Source organism: Stegodyphus dumicola, chromosome X1, assembly GCF_044657685.1.
Source record: "Stegodyphus dumicola isolate Sdum_Otavi_A_Nest chromosome X1, ASM4465768v1".
Taxonomy (NCBI): domain Eukaryota; kingdom Metazoa; phylum Arthropoda; class Arachnida; order Araneae; family Eresidae; genus Stegodyphus; species Stegodyphus dumicola.
Window position 1 is genome coordinate 95,864,076 of NC_140780.1, and position 16,096 is coordinate 95,880,171.

At 31.4% G+C, this 16,096-nt stretch overlaps 1 protein-coding gene across 1 annotated transcript in view; it reads left to right on the forward strand.

Moving 5' to 3' along the window:
* The window catches only part of Hr3 (nuclear hormone receptor 3 ROR-beta), a 161,175-nt gene extending 145,635 nt beyond the window's left edge, over nt 1-15,540 (forward strand). Inside the window, exons 7-10 of the mRNA XM_035366310.2 lie at nt 3,915-4,047; nt 7,512-7,619; nt 10,078-10,194; nt 12,655-15,540. Of these exons, the coding sequence (XP_035222201.1) occupies nt 3,915-4,047; nt 7,512-7,619; nt 10,078-10,194; nt 12,655-12,917 (621 nt within the window). The 3' untranslated portion in view covers nt 12,918-15,540. The remainder of the gene's footprint in view (nt 1-3,914; nt 4,048-7,511; nt 7,620-10,077; nt 10,195-12,654) is intronic.
* The last annotated feature ends 556 nt before the right edge of the window (nt 15,541-16,096 follow it).

Here is a 16,096-nt window from a genome sequence, read left to right on the forward strand (position 1 = left end):
TTTAATAATATTTCTTTTAAAAATGTCTGTCAATGGTTCACAAGTCATTTAAGGGACTTAATTTTTAAGTTTACGTATTTTGATAATACGCAATCTTTTCAATTCACTTGATTTCAGTATTATTTCAATATTTTAATAAGCACTTAAAATATTTTGAATGTATTGAATATGATGAAATGTTAATTGTTATTTAATTCAATAATTTATTAAGGCATTTTGTTGCATGCATGAGGAGACAAACAAATGATTACAAATTTAGAATAAAAGATAGTTTTATTAAGAAGTTATGCCATGAAAATGTTATAAATCAGTAAGTAAGCGACATCTGGTAGCTATACAAGCCGAAACGCGGCGTGGCATTTAATCAAGTAGATCACATAAAATCTCTTGTGGAAGATCATGCCATAATCTTTGCAACTGGGCAGTTAATTCACCAATATTCCGAGACGGCTGCATTTGCCTTCCAAGTATGTCTCAAATGACCTCTATTGGCGAGAGGTCTGGCAGGCCACGCGAGTACGTCATATCCTTGAAGACATTATTGGGAGAGTAGAGCAATATGCGGACAAGCGTTATCTTTCTGATAAATGGCACCTGGTCGACTTGAGAACATAGGCAGCACAACCGGCGTTAAAATGTTATCCACGTTACTGCGAGCCATCTTAATGCTTTGAAGGGCGACTAGAGGTGATTATGTGTCCCAACAAATTGCTCCGCGTACCGTTACACCTTGTGTAATCTCCATATCGACAACACATGCCGCCTCCACACGCGTGTGAGTTGGTCATCAGCACTAAGACTGAATCGAGATTCCTCGCTGAAGATCACACGCCTCCAGTCGGTCACACCTCCAGCTTGCCTGAGTTCGGCAAAAATCCAATCGACACTGTCTATGATGTGGGAGTCAGTGGTAAGCGTCGTAATGGACGTCGGCAGCATATACCAGCGTCGGCCAGTCGTCTCCGAATGGTTTCCCTTGATACTACTGGATTTCTGGAAGATGATAAATGGCGTTGAATGGAAGTTGTTGATGATCGACATTGTTGGTGCGGAAGTTGCCGCTCTTACAATTGCGCGATCCTCTCGCTCATTTATGTTCTAGGACGCCCTGACCCTCCGCGGCGGTAGACTATCCCTTCTGTAATCCATTATCGCCAACACCGAGCAACTATCATATCGCTCGAGACCGAGGTGGCGCCGATACGCCTATTCGACCAACCTGTTACTTTGAGGCCTTCTATATGTTCCTTCTCAAAGTCCGACAACTGTTCTTGATGCCGCCAGTTACGTCTCAAAGGCATCTCTAGTCACAATACCTCCATCCAAGTCTACAGATTCGTTTGAATAGCCCTACGTCACGAACAATCATGCTTTTAAACTCTCCCAGCTGCGCATCTCATATGCGCATAGTGCGCTTATCCTTGTCTCACTGGCGTCGAAATTTAAATCATTTACATATTTCTTACGAAACTACATTCCTGCCGAGTTTCGTGATTGTGGATTGATTTCTTCTGGTTGCATACATTTTTTGTGACAGATTATATTTCATGGGTGGGGGGACCTTTGATTTTCTAAAATGAATGCATGGATTTTAGCATCTATGAAATGTAAAACCTTGCGATTGCAATATTATTCACATGAAGGAATGATTTATTATAACCTTTAAACGTTTTGTACATAGTTTGAGAAAAAAAATAGCTTTTTATTAATTAATTATTATGTAATAACTGAATGTGGGGATATAACATTATTAATAGAAACACATGTTTTAAAATTCATATTGCCGAGAAATTTCTTCAGATTTTCTAACTGGAAGTTACACTATTGCACAAGACCAAAAGTTTCCTAAATGACCGTTTTTTTTTTTTTTTCATTTATTAATTTATTTCTGAGAGAGTGGAAAGGTTTCTGTCTAAAACACAGCGTTTACATTATATGGCATTTAGTTCATTTAACACTACAACCTCATCCACTAGCTGAATAAAATGTTTCTAGCACAATCCTTCTCAAGAGAAAATTACGTGTTCACTTACCTGTTATGACAGTAAGTCATGTTATTAACGCGAATTCAAGTGAAACTATCCAGGTAATGAATCACTATACTCTGTTATTCAGTGAATTTGTGCAACGAAAGGATCACTTTAATCCATTATGTACCGCGAGTTTACCCGGCCTACATTTTGCAGCTATCACCATTCAAAGAACCTCCGTACACACTATATAGGTGACTAAACATTCGAGAACCTAATTTGGATATCATTAAGCAGCCACAAATTTTCTCCAATACGTGCGATTTTTTTTCTCAAGCTAACTATAATGTTTCTCAGATTATGCAGCTGTCATCACTTTATGAATTATATCTCTGTTTTACTAAACTATCTCAGTATGCATCTCAGTATATATATATATATATATATATATGTATATATATACATAAAGATAAAAGTATGTAATATAAAATTGTAATTTTAATTCGTAATAGTCCCTTATGTCACTTTTTTAATTTGGATTTTTCTTCTTTCTATCCTAAAAATAATAACATGATTATAGTAAATGTCTCTGAACTGTATCGTTTCAGGATTAATCTCGGCAATATGATTTTCATATAACGTTCATAATACGCATGTACTTTCATAACGGCAAAAATGAAGCTATATTTATTTGGCTTTATTTTTGCCGATAGAATTTGACTTTATTTTTGCTATTATGTAAGTACATGTGTCGTAAATGGGATTTACTTATGTTAACAATAACAATTCTCTGGAGACACTGTAAATCAATGAGGCTTCCTTTTCGAATACCGGCTGAAAGAAGCGGAAAGTTATACTTCTGTGTCCCATCTTTTAAGGTTTCCACCTTCAAAAGCTTCGTCTTGGAGTAGATACAATATATTTACAGAGGTTTCCGTACGTTAAGAGTCTTTGAATGGAAAGGAAGTGGTAACTGTAGACTGAAGAAAAAACAAGGAAAGCATTGGTCATGCTTGTAATCATGAAGTCGCAGATCGACTAAAATGACAAAGGGCAATCTTTCTACAGGCTAAAAACGTAACTCACTGGAGAAAGCATTTTTTAAAAATTTGTGGAGCGCTTAACTTGTAATTTTGCCAATGCAGCCAAAGAAAAAGCTACATTTAAAATAGGGATTTCCCAAAAGCATTGTGCAATTTACTTAAATAAGGAATTATAATTACTGAAGGAAGTCTTTCGCTGCAAGCACTCGCACTTTACTGTTTTCGTCTAATGTCCATAGTCACTATCATCCTGACACTTGAAACTTTATCATTGTCTTCTGATTTCATCTGCATTATTGCATATAAAGAGATAAATATGTATGCCTTAACAGCCAATCTTTTGGTACTTTTTAAGTTATGTGGTAAAAATGCATAATTTCCCATATAATTAAAGAAGTTTAAATAATAATTTTTTATGTAAATGTAAAGAACTGTAAAGGACAATTCAAACGATCACATTTAAAGGAAACAGGATGTAAAGTATTTTCTCCCTCCCTTCGGCATGCTTTCGTGGTGTAACTGGAAATACGCTCGACGCGTATTCGGGAGGTCTGGAGTTTGAATCCCACCAAGGGGAATGCGGATTTCTTCAGTTTCCCGATTTCGAAAAATTCTGAACGACTACGAGGATAAAAATTGAAGCATTTAGGATGTAATGCAAATTATCTTTATTTTTATGTGTGAAAGAGCAATAGTTAACAAAATAACTATATTCTGATGCTAATTTTTAATATGAATATAATTTGCAATTACTTTTATACATTAAGATGGAATTTGCTAATTTATTAATTTTCTGTAAATAGTACTAGTTTTCTATTGGGAGAAGAAAGAGCGCTACATTTTTGCACAACATTTTTTACGCATACTTTTTATGCATAATATATACTTGCATTTTTTTCAGGCTCATGAACATTTATGGCTAGACTGCGCACAAAGGCTTACAAATATTATCCAGCAAATCATTGAATTTGCTAAAATGGTTCCAGGTTTCATGAAGCTTTCACAGGATGATCAAATAGTTCTGCTAAAATCAGGCGAGTGACAACCATTTTATCCAATTATTTATCACATTTTGAATATATGCATTAATTAATAGAGTAGAATTGTAATTAAGTCATTGCAAAGTATTCTCTTATAAAATGAAATTCTGCTCTTCCCTCAGAGGCTGAACAAATTCTGAATATATTAATAAAATTAACTATTCAGTCCATTTGAATTCAGTTGAGGGAAATGACAAGATCTGAAGTAGGTGCTATCATATTTATGGCTATATATGCCAGTTTCATAGAAAAGAAGTTTAGCCTGAAATCTGCAAATTAAAGGACAATGTTCTGGGTCATTTTATCTTAATTTTTTATTAAAAATTTAAAATTTGAATTTTCTTCAGGAATCTGTTATAAAAAATCTTAGTTGTAATGAACCGTTCCAGTTGTAAAGAACCTTTTCAATACTCCCTTTTCAGCATTATCTAACTTATACAGTTTTCAAAAGACTAAAGTTAAAGAAGTAAATTCCTTTGGCCCCGGAAAGACAGATCACACTTACTTAAAATAATTTTGAAATATAATTTTTAAGTTGTAAAAACTCACAATGTTCTACGTTATAATGCAGATATTCTGTCTGTCTGTCTGCAGACAGAAAAACACATATTGATGATTGACACAGCATGACTGATATGATTTGACTATAATGTCTCGTATATAGATTTGACTATAATGCCACTATCTTAGAAATGCAATGATTTAATATATATATGCACGTGTATTATAAAGTATGAATGTAACTAATGTGAAGAAGTAGAAAATTAAATAGGTTTTCTGGTTTACAGGATATCGCTAAAATATAGGACTTCGGTAGTTTATTTCATGCTATTATATATAAATTTTGGTTCAATTTGAATTCGAATTAGCAAATGGCATATTGTTAAGGAAATGCCGTCCTGCTCAAAAACATGTTGCTTTCTTGAGGAAGTATAAATTTCGAAACACCTTTTCTTTCCGAAATACTAATAGTGCAAGATACGTAATTGAGAAATATCTTGCTTTCTGTGTCTAGATGCAAATTCGAACATTCGAAGGAAACGTTAATCATAGTAACAGCTTTGAAAGCTAAACAAGATTTAATGAATCTTTAAATTGATAAAAAAAACCAAGAAATACATTTAGAAAAAGAAATTTGTAAGAAAACATTTATAATAAATCAGAAGAAAATCTGGCTTTTCATAAATTCATGACAAAATACGCTCATAATGGATTCTGTATACTCCATTACAAGCTTCGGCATATCTTCGTTAAGTACTTATCATTAAAATTTCTGTATTTCCGTTTCCCAAGTTGGGTGTAATTTATCGTCTATGTATTGCTTGCAATTTCGTTCATCAACCTTCGTTTTGCTATACACATCAGACGTTCATATATTCCTGCATAAAAAAGTAAAACATTTAGGTCTCAAAGATCGTTAAGATAAACTATTACGTCTTCTCTTATCCAGATGCTGGTGGCGGATTTATGATGCAAGAGGCCCATTTCACCTGAACTTTTAAAGAATTCAGTTCAAAGCATATTCATATTTAGTGTTTTTCAAAAAACTAATTAATTATTTGGAGGCCTCTCGCGAGTACGACATGTGCACTCCCTCGATCCGCCTTTGCCAAGAAGCTCCAATATTTTTTTATCATGATGTTCTTACACCCAATAGAAATACTAACCCTAGAAATACTAACTGCTACATATCGTTTCAGAATCGAATGGATATATATTAACCTACCTGAAAATTTGAAAAATGACAGGGCCTGTATTGTTATTGTTGTTGTCTTGTTCATGTATTTCATGAAAGAATGCTTGCGAGAGCCTCAAGGACGTCGGGCCTATTTCTCGCCTGTACAATAAGGGAATGCCCAATGATTAGCTATAACACAAAATTTCGCTATATGTTTTAACAAATGCTGATAAATGCAACTAATTGCACCTTAAAGTCCACTGAAAGTCATTTAAGACGAGCAATTGTTGTGTTTTTTTATGAAGCCTCGTGACACTACATAGTTAACTGTCACTTAGATTGTTACTTTCCTGCCGCAAAAAAATTGGGTTTGCTAAGCCTCATGCAGCATATTCTGCTAGGTAGGCGTAGGTTTTATAGCCAGAAAATAAAGCCGGCTGAAGCGTTATGGTTACAGAAAATTTTAATGAGAATATGTAGAAAATAGTTTAATTTATTGCTTTTGGGCGACAGATTTAGGACACATCTCATACACCAAAAATTTCTACTAATCTGTTTTTAGTTCTTGCATAGTTTAACTGTCATAACTGTGCTTTCAAGCTTAAGTTTTGTCAAAACGTATGTTCAACTAAATATCAGCAAATGAAATTTGTAAAGTTTAATTATCATTGCTGTCATCCGAGTTAAACTTTATGTAGACGTTAAACAACTTATCGCTAAGTACCACAGAGACTTGTGAAGAGTGTGAAAGAGTCTTCAGTTAAAACTAAATAAGATGAACAGAAGACACTCCTAGTGCTTACAACTCCGCCAGCATTAATGGCGAGAAACTGAAAGCAGTAACTCAAATATAAAGCTGGATTTAAATAAACTAGTAGCCAAGAAGGTACACAGATCAGTTTAACGCTAAGGTGGCTCAGAACTATACCGCCGTGGTTTTCAACTATCGACAGTTATAAAAGCAATGCCAAAGACAAGAATGCTTATCTAGAACAGCAACCCTAGTAAAATGGCCATGAGTAGCAGAACACGCTGTGTCTTAACAAACTCAAAACCTCACTTGAATATTCTTGAACTAATTTGCATTCTGGCGGGGAAAAGGAAACAGAGAAGTTACATTGCAGATTCACGACATAAAATTATGGATTATTCAAATTAAAGGAACTTCACAAATTTACCAGTTTTTCACAATATGTTGAAAGTTTTAAAGCGAAGTACGTTTGTTAAAGATATCATCAAACTGTAAATGGTAAAACCTCTAACTGAGTTACTAAAATACCTCTTTTTAATTTATTGAATAGTTTTTTTAAATATTGTAAAAGTAATTTTTAATAGTTAATGGTAATGCATTTTATTCAACTTTCAGTAAATGAACAAAATTTTCTATGGCGTAACTATCAGATTTATTAGATGGAATAATGTTAAAGTATCGCGCATAGCAGACCATTGGAGAGTGTCTTGTGAAGTATTTTATAAGTATATTTGATTTAATGGTTTTGGTATTTGAAATTAAGTTCCTGTTTATTTAACCATTAAGTAAGAACTGGATTTCTGAATTCTAAATAAACGTTTCGATGTTAGTTTATGAATGTATTAACTTAAATTTATACTTCTAAAGTATATTTAAATTTTTGCATGATATTTTATGTAGTTATGTATATCCTAAATTTTATTTTTAAAAAATGTAATGTAGAATGTAAATGAAATAGTTTTTGAAAATTCATGTAGTAATGTGAAAAATATTATGTCTAAAAGTTTTTACAAGTATCACATTTTACAGGTGGGTTTGAGCTGAGCATAATCCGAATGAGCAGGTATTATGATTTGTCATCAAGATCTGTATTATATGGTGAAAGTTTAATACCTCCAGAAGCCTTCATTACATCAGGTTTGAAACATTTGCTTTCTAATTCAGTGTAGCAGTACACATATTTAGAAAACACGAGTTTGTTAATAACAAAAGAAAGATTTAATTTTAATATTTTGTAACATTAAAGCTATGACTGTTTTACAAATAGTTATATTTTGAACCCTTTAATATTTCCTAGCATTCTTAACATCGTTAAATGAATGTAGTTCAGGAAAGCATTATAGTACTTTTTATTTTATTACATTTTAAATATAGTTTCATAATAATTGATACTATTTGATGTATTGGATAATTAGCTGGTAAACAAAGTTTGCAATACACCACGACAGAAATTTTTAAGCAAACTTTGGTCCCTTAGAAGCGACATAAACTTTGCTTCCTGAGAAGGAATATTATTTAAATCTTTTACACAACTGTTTGTGATTTTATTGTAAATGTAAGAAGAAGTCTTATTTTAATGTTATTGCTCATCTGTTCGTGTCTTAAAGTGCTTATGGTCATGGAATTTAGTCTTTCACATAGTAAGATTCTCATTTCAAAGCTCGAGATCTTTCTGTTTCATTCAAATATAATTGATAATTCTGTTTGTAAATGCATATGTTATAAAAAAAAAACATTGCTATTTTGTTATCTTCCTTTGCTGCCAAATATTTTAATTATGCAGAATAACTTAATAACTTAAATCTGTTAAAGCTGTCTTGACATATATAAAGTTTATAGTTCACCCATCAAATGGAATAGATATGGTCGCATGCATACATTGAATTAGCATATATTTGGTAGTTTTGTAAGAAATTATCGCGCTACTATTATGCTGTGTACTATTAACACGTCCACCTAGCAAGAGAAAGCTTCGACATTCGAATCCCGGCGAAGCCACAAAGTTTGATTTTACATGTTTTGTAGCTTCGATAAACCTAGAACTCTTTTCAGCTTAACTATGTACTGTATATCGGTGGTAACTTTAAGGAATATTTTGTTCATTTATTTCGTACGGGCTGAAGAAAAGGTCCAAAAGCTCTCCTTAATAAAGGAAAAAAACCATTTTAGTAAGGTTGATTTTATAATAATTTCTTACGTTTTAACATGAAATATTAAAGAAGTAGTTACATTAGTAAAAGATGAAAGCAGTAATTATCTGTATCTTTATTTACTTTCTGCATTAATTTCTGTGGTTAAGTCGTTAAGTAGTACCGAGAAGGAAGTTTGAAACATGTTTGGCTTGCATTTTATTCTCAAAACTTGTAGAAGTTATTGTCTTGATAAAACCATAGAATTTTATATTTACACTTCTCACAATTTGGTATTGTGAAGTTTTCTATAGAATTTGAATTCAGTTATATCTGTTTGTAATTTCTTTTACCATAAGAAGAGTATTCAGAGCTATTTGGCTGTGCTGTCATTTATTCTAGCAGTATTTTGGTAACCTGAACCTTTATGGCTTTTAAAAAGCAAGCATTTTCATCTCTAAAATTTACCTGTAGGCTTGGAGTTCCTTCAGAACGAATTTAGTGTTGCTTTGGCTGTCTGAACTTTTGCTTTTATTTAGGTTCCATATTAATGTAAATATTGAGCGTTAAATTTATTTTCTATCGTATTATTCATATTTGTGAATTTCAACGCTTCCGATTCTGTCTGTAGAACAATCATGGTAACAGACTGGAATTTTGACTTTCCCTTGCATCATCGTGCATTGGGTATAACGTTTCCGACGTTAATGCAGTGTGATGTTGCAACTGAGGTTTTGATCTAAATGTTATATTCTTTTTCTTCTTAAAACATTTCTTGTGCTCAGCAAATACGTATTAACAAAAATCAAGTTCTATGTTAAAATTCTATCAGCTAAAAATGAAGGAACTGAAGCTCTGAATATTTCAATTTCTATGTTGAAATTTCAGTTAGCTGAAAATGAAAGATACAAAAAGAATATAATTGCGTTGGCGTTGTTTGTTGCAAAAGACGGATACCAATGTTTCGAATGAATTGCATACTGATTTCTTCAAAAACGGAACACAAGAAAAAAAGCGATTAACCCTTCGCAAGCTTTGATATTTCATGCAGAAAAAGGTAGTAATGTTTCTTGTATAAATAACTTATAGCAGCAAATTCACTGAATTTATATTAGAAATTGTTTAGAAGAGATATGGTACTATGTATTGTTACATGAATGAAATACTCATTTAATCTGGTAAATAATGTAACAAATTAGGACAGGCACTTTTCCATAATACTTTAGAATGCTTATTTTCTCAGAAATGTCTTTATTGTGCTATATACTTCTGTTTGGTAAATTATATTGTTTGACTCTGAGAAGAAATGAGTCTGTGTTTATAAACTTTAATGCAGTATTTTGATTAGAGGTAATTGTTCATATTTTGTTCTTTGGTCTTTGCGGTCAAACATTTCGGGACTTATTTTGATTGAAATTTGTAAATAAATTTTGCTTTTTAATAAAGTATTTTTCCACTTCTTATAGAAACAACAGAGATGAAATTGGTCACCAATACCTTCGATTTTGCACGAAGTATAGCTGAAGCAAAACTATCCGATACAGAATTAGCCCTATATTCTGCATATATACTTCTTTCTCCAGGTAATATGATCTTTGTTTGGGATTTTTCTCTTAAGTAAATATTTTGCAATTTTTAACTTACATTAGATTCGCTAGAATTAGAACTTGAATAGCAATCCTATAAGATGAATTATTTCTGCAAACTTTTCAAATTTGTAATCAGGCCCGATGCTAGAGCCTGTGGAGTGCAGCCGCAATGAGTTGAAACATTTAGGGGCAACAAAAGTTTTAGAATTTAGAGGAGTGCAGAGCAGCAAAATGTAGGGATAACAAAATTTTTAGAATTTAAGGAAGCCACTGGGTAGCAGAAATTAAGGATGGCAAAAAATTTGACAGATATTGCACAGGCGGCAAAATACTAACCCGACTTTGGTTGAACTTAAAAATTTTAAACATATCTATTGGCATAGCAACTTTATTTATTCTAATGCTGTTAACGTTTTTTTTTAAAAATTTGTCTGTATTGTTCAAAATTAATGTGCCATGAAATTCAGTGACTAGTTTCCTCTGAAGTCCCTGAAAGCTGTTGTATTAGAACAAACATCAGTTTGTATTAAAGGTTACGTCTGTTATGAATCTCCTTACATGCAATTCATTGTTTAGTTGTTTTGCTACATGTAAATCATTTGTCACTTATGACTTTTAATTTTCAAATAATTTGTAAAAAATTGTATTACTGAATGCTAAAATAAACGCTTTTGCGTGTAACTCATGATTAGTCCCTGTTCATTATACATTTTACATTTGGTATAATGTACTTATTTAATACTACACAAAGCTGTTTTATACAAATATTAAGTCTACTTTCGTGTATTTTACATTATGCTGTTCAAAATACATCATATTTCAAATAAACGCTATATTAAACTGTCTGTTATTTCACAAACTTCAGTGAAATCCAAGTGTATGTTTTGCACTCAGCACTCATCTGTGCAGGGTTACTTATGAGTCTTCTATATTTCTCTATTCTTTCCATCTGCTCTTGAAGTAAAATATAAATCCTGCTACTTAGTGTAATGAGATTTTGTTTATAACTTGTTCATTTTTATATTAAAGGCTGAACGCTGTGAAATTGCTCCAGAATTTTTAATGATTTTTTTCACAAAAATTATAATTTAAAATACAAGTAACAAATCGTGTAATGCAATGCTTTTAGCATGAATATAAATAATACAAAATGGAAACAAAATATGTGGTAATGAGATGATTTATTGTAATGATTTTGTGCATAAATTACTGTCTGTAATTAAAGTTGTTTCACTGTCCATATCTTCAGAAAACGTTTTTGAAAGAAGTACATTTTGTGTTTATTATGTGCACGGAATTATGTGTGTTATTATGTGCATTTCCTGGAAATGATTTTACATGTTTTCGATCAAGGAAGGGACCTCGTTTGATACTTATGTAGTATATTAATTTTTGAGTTTGAACACCAATTTGGGCTATGACAATCTATCAAAAGAGTCTGCCATAAATCTAAAGGAAACAAAGGGTAACTTATAGTAAACAAATGATGACTTGTTTTTCATCGTACTAAAGCATACGATCTCTGATTTTGTCTGTTCGTGAATAAATTTTTGTATACTTTGCAGATGTTTAAGCTTCTCTTGTTTCTTAATCCAAATAAATTTAAGTATTCTTTCTTTCAATTATATGATTTATTATTTTCTTCTGCACAGTTAGCACACTGAGAAGACTATCATAAATGAGCCATACTTTAAAAATTTTTTTTGGCTGAGCAAGTAGCCAGTAAATGTGGGAAAGCATGTTTTCGGTGTGCCACAGAGTTTCCTACAGTAGCCGATTATAAAGAAATTGCATCATAATTTTAAGCAAATTACTTGAGAAATTTTCTCTTCTGTTAAATAGTGTCTTAATAAAGCTGAACTAAAATGTCTTTTCAGTAATTTTTCACATTTAATCTCTGTAATTTTTGTTATGTAAGTGTGGAATTTTGTGGTCTGTTTAATTATCTCTTTCATTTTAAAGACTGTTTCATCTGAATTTTAAGAATCATTTTTTTACTTATCTACTGGAGCAGAGAGAAAGTAGGTAAGGACATGTAAGTACAAGTCAATCAAAACAGAAAGTTCTCTGATGACACATTAAAGATAAATATTTTGATCAGTTTCTAAAAATATATTAAATTATATAAAATCTTATAAGTATCTTTTAATTATATAATATAATGTTTTGAATGCTTAAAATGTTTTTGTTCAGTTATTGCATTCTTTACATGCTTTGATTTCGTAAGTAACTAAAATTTATGCATTCTTTAACAGTCACGTTTGCAAATCATAAGTTATGTTGTTACTTTTCTTCTTTCCTAAAAATCTTCTTTTCTTAAGCTATATTAGAAATCTTTTCCATTCTTTATTTCATGTCTCAGCAATGTATATAAATACTCCTTTCTATTTAATCCTAAAATATATGCACTTGCTTTACTAATGTGTATTACTTTATCTGACATTATTTTTGAAGATCGGCCAGGATTAAAAGGTTTAGCTGACATTCAACGTTTGAGCCAAGCCACTCTCAAAGCTCTTCGGCAAGAACTTGATCGTACACACAAGCTACCATTCAAGGGTGATATTACAATATGCGAAGCTCTTTTGGCAAGAATACCATCTTTACGAGAGCTAAGTATTCTTCATATGGAAGCACTAGCCAAACTTCGTCGTACTGCCCCTCACCTTGAATTTCCAGCTCTTCATAAAGAACTTTTTTCGGGAGATAATCAGTAATAATTAACAGAGTTTATGACGTTTTATATATTCTGATACTTTCGAATATGAAGTTTTGTTATGTTCTGATACCTTCAAATGTCTGGCTATTTTTCCAGCTGTAATAGTGACGGAAAACTGTGTGTGGTCATTTCATTTGAAAAGCTTTTAAAATTTTTAATTTTCCTCATTTAAATAACTCAAAATTATCTTTACGTCCTAGTCAGAATTCATATGGGTATTCAATAATTGTTTTGCAAAATATTTGTAAGTTGTCAATGCCAAGACTAACAAGATAAAATCAATTTCTGTAGGAAATCTGGAAGTGAGATATGTTACAATGTGTGTTTGTAGTTTTCGTCATGACTCCAGGAATATTTCTTAATATAGTTTCCTTTTGATCAACCCGTAACATATGTGGAGACAAAGTAATATATATATATATATATATATATATATATATATATGATTCAGATTTTCTCATCTATATTTGTGGCAATATATGAGGCATTATTAACTACAGTGTCAATATTATTCTGATAACTTTTAATAAGATATTTTCATTGTTATCTCTACATATTATATGCAGTCACACGAAGAAGTTTTATCAGTTCACTAGACAAACTTCAAATGGATTGAGTGGAGAGGTGCATCGCATGCAGGTGTTTACATTGCCAGCATTAAATGTGATATGTGTAGAATTTTGCTACTAGAGCATTTTCTCCCTTTGTATAACATATGGTTAAGGTTGTCATTGTATAAAGAAATCATTTTGGTTAGCAGAACAACAAATGTACAAACGTTAAGACATAATGGCGGTTAAACTGCTGTATCATTAATTCTTATATCATTTAGTAAATAGGCACCATTTCATTTATTTATACAGTGAACATCTATTTTATCATAGACATAATTTTCAATGGTGCACATTTTTTAAGACATTTTATGAGCTAGCAATCTGCCATCGTTGCTGGTTGATCTCGTTGTCACCAGGGAGTATCGCTACAAGAGAGAAATAAATATTTATGAAACTTGTTCATCAAAAATAGTATGTGAGATTTAAAGTTGATTTCTTCATAATCTGTGAGTTACATATTTATTGGCATTTGATGTGGCATCATTGCTTCCTTTGAGTCATATTATTAACCTTTTAAACTTAGTGAGAAATTGTTAATATAGCTGCCAGGTACATGTTTTTAATGCTAAATAAGGATATTTTTAATGACATGCACAAGAGGACGTTCAAGATTTTAAAATTGAGTGTTGCAAATTCAATAGTGCCTCTAGAAAGTTTTCTAGCCTTTTGTAAGTTATAGTTGTGAATAAATAAATAATTAAATCTATATTGAATTTAAAAACGTGCATTCATAAATCATTATGTATACTGTGTTTTATTATATTGTCTCAAAGGATTGTTACTTAACAAATAAATCTAGATAAACCGTAGAATATTTAAAATATATTGCAGAGATGGTATGAAATTTGCCTTGTGATTTGGAAACAATAATATTTTAGAATATGTATTTCTATCTTGGCCAATGGTTACAACAATGTTTTTATGAGAAATGTAATTTTAGATAGATCACATCTGTCACAGTTTCAGAGAAATTTAGGTAGATATTTGAAAAATGTTGAAAGCCTAATTAATATGTGTAAATGAAAATTAATTACATAAACAGTGTAAGGTTACATGATCACAATTCAAAATTATTATCATGCAATGAAATTCATGTGATTCAGCAAAATTTTGGAAATATAATGTATGCAATAATTATTTTAATGCCATTCTTGTTTAATTTATGGATATTCTTAAATCAACCGTTGAATACTTGAACTGGAATTAAGAGTTTTTAATAACTTATTTCTGCTATGAAGAACATTTAAAAATTAGTAATCAGTCAAAACTGAATGATATTTTCGTACATTTTACTAAATTTTAAGTGGTCCATTATGAAATTTGTTGTTTATATGACAAATTTATTTCCTTTCGATGCATAAATCTGATATCTTAAAATTGTTCAATCTCTATATGTTAATAATTTACTGCACATGTTGCAAAGTTCAGGAGGTTTATTTCTATTGTTCCTATTTTATAGATTTGTTGATTATAATGAATTTTGCAATAATGTTCTACAGAAGTTGGTATTGTGTATGAAGAAATGAGAAAAATATTATATGTGCTATTTCTCACCTGAAAAAGAAATCTCATGGGAGTTTTCGGGTATAAAGTTGTCTTGCAGCCTATGTATGACAGTTGCTAATAATCTATATGTTTAATAAGAGTTATGAAATTTTGAAAGAATGGTGTAATTTTTTGTACATATACATTACTTTGCCTACTTAAAGTTGTGCTGTTACATTTTAATAATGTATTGTAAATTTGTAGAGAGCTAAAATTGTTAATGTTTTATGAATTCCTATTGAGTTTTGCCTGCCTTTCAGTTATGTTTTTCTGTAATTTCAAGAATACTAAGGCTGTCTTGAAGTTATTGTTCCTGGTAATATTTTGCTGTTACAGAGCAGAATATTCTGTACATAGTTGTAAGTTCTTATGGAATTAATTATGTAAAAGCTGTGAAATATGCTAAACAAGCTTCTGAATAAGTAGCACAAATTTATTGAATAAAAAATATATTTGTTTTTATATGCTGTGTTACATTATTTTTTGTATAGGAGAATGTATGATTTATTTGATATTTACTTCTCTGTTCTTCACTTTGATAGTAACATAGCAGTAGATCGTTGTTACAGTAGTTCAAGTAATAAAACATCTGAACTGTTTAATAGTTGAATTTAATAAAAAAAATATGATTTCGGAAAGGAAGAATAGTTGAGTATGTTATAGATAGTAATATGAAATTGCGGTCAGGAAGTAAAGTTTGCATTCATATATATATACACTGGTGTGCAAAAATTAAGGACGAAGTCGAAAAATTAGCATATCAGCTGAACGAAGAGGCAGAGCGGACAGAAAGACCAATCAGGAGATTAAGTAAGGTGATGTACGGTAGCACATGCGCAGATATGCAGGTAGACGTAATGGGGGCGTGTCTGAGTAGTATAAAACATGTTGTCGGTGTAAGATCAGTATTTCTGGCAAAGAGATTGCACGCCGTATAGCAGTTAAAATCACAGAAAGTTGCTGCCTCAGCGAGAAATGGCGAATAATCAGTCTTTTAGACGACATCTGGATGCTTTTA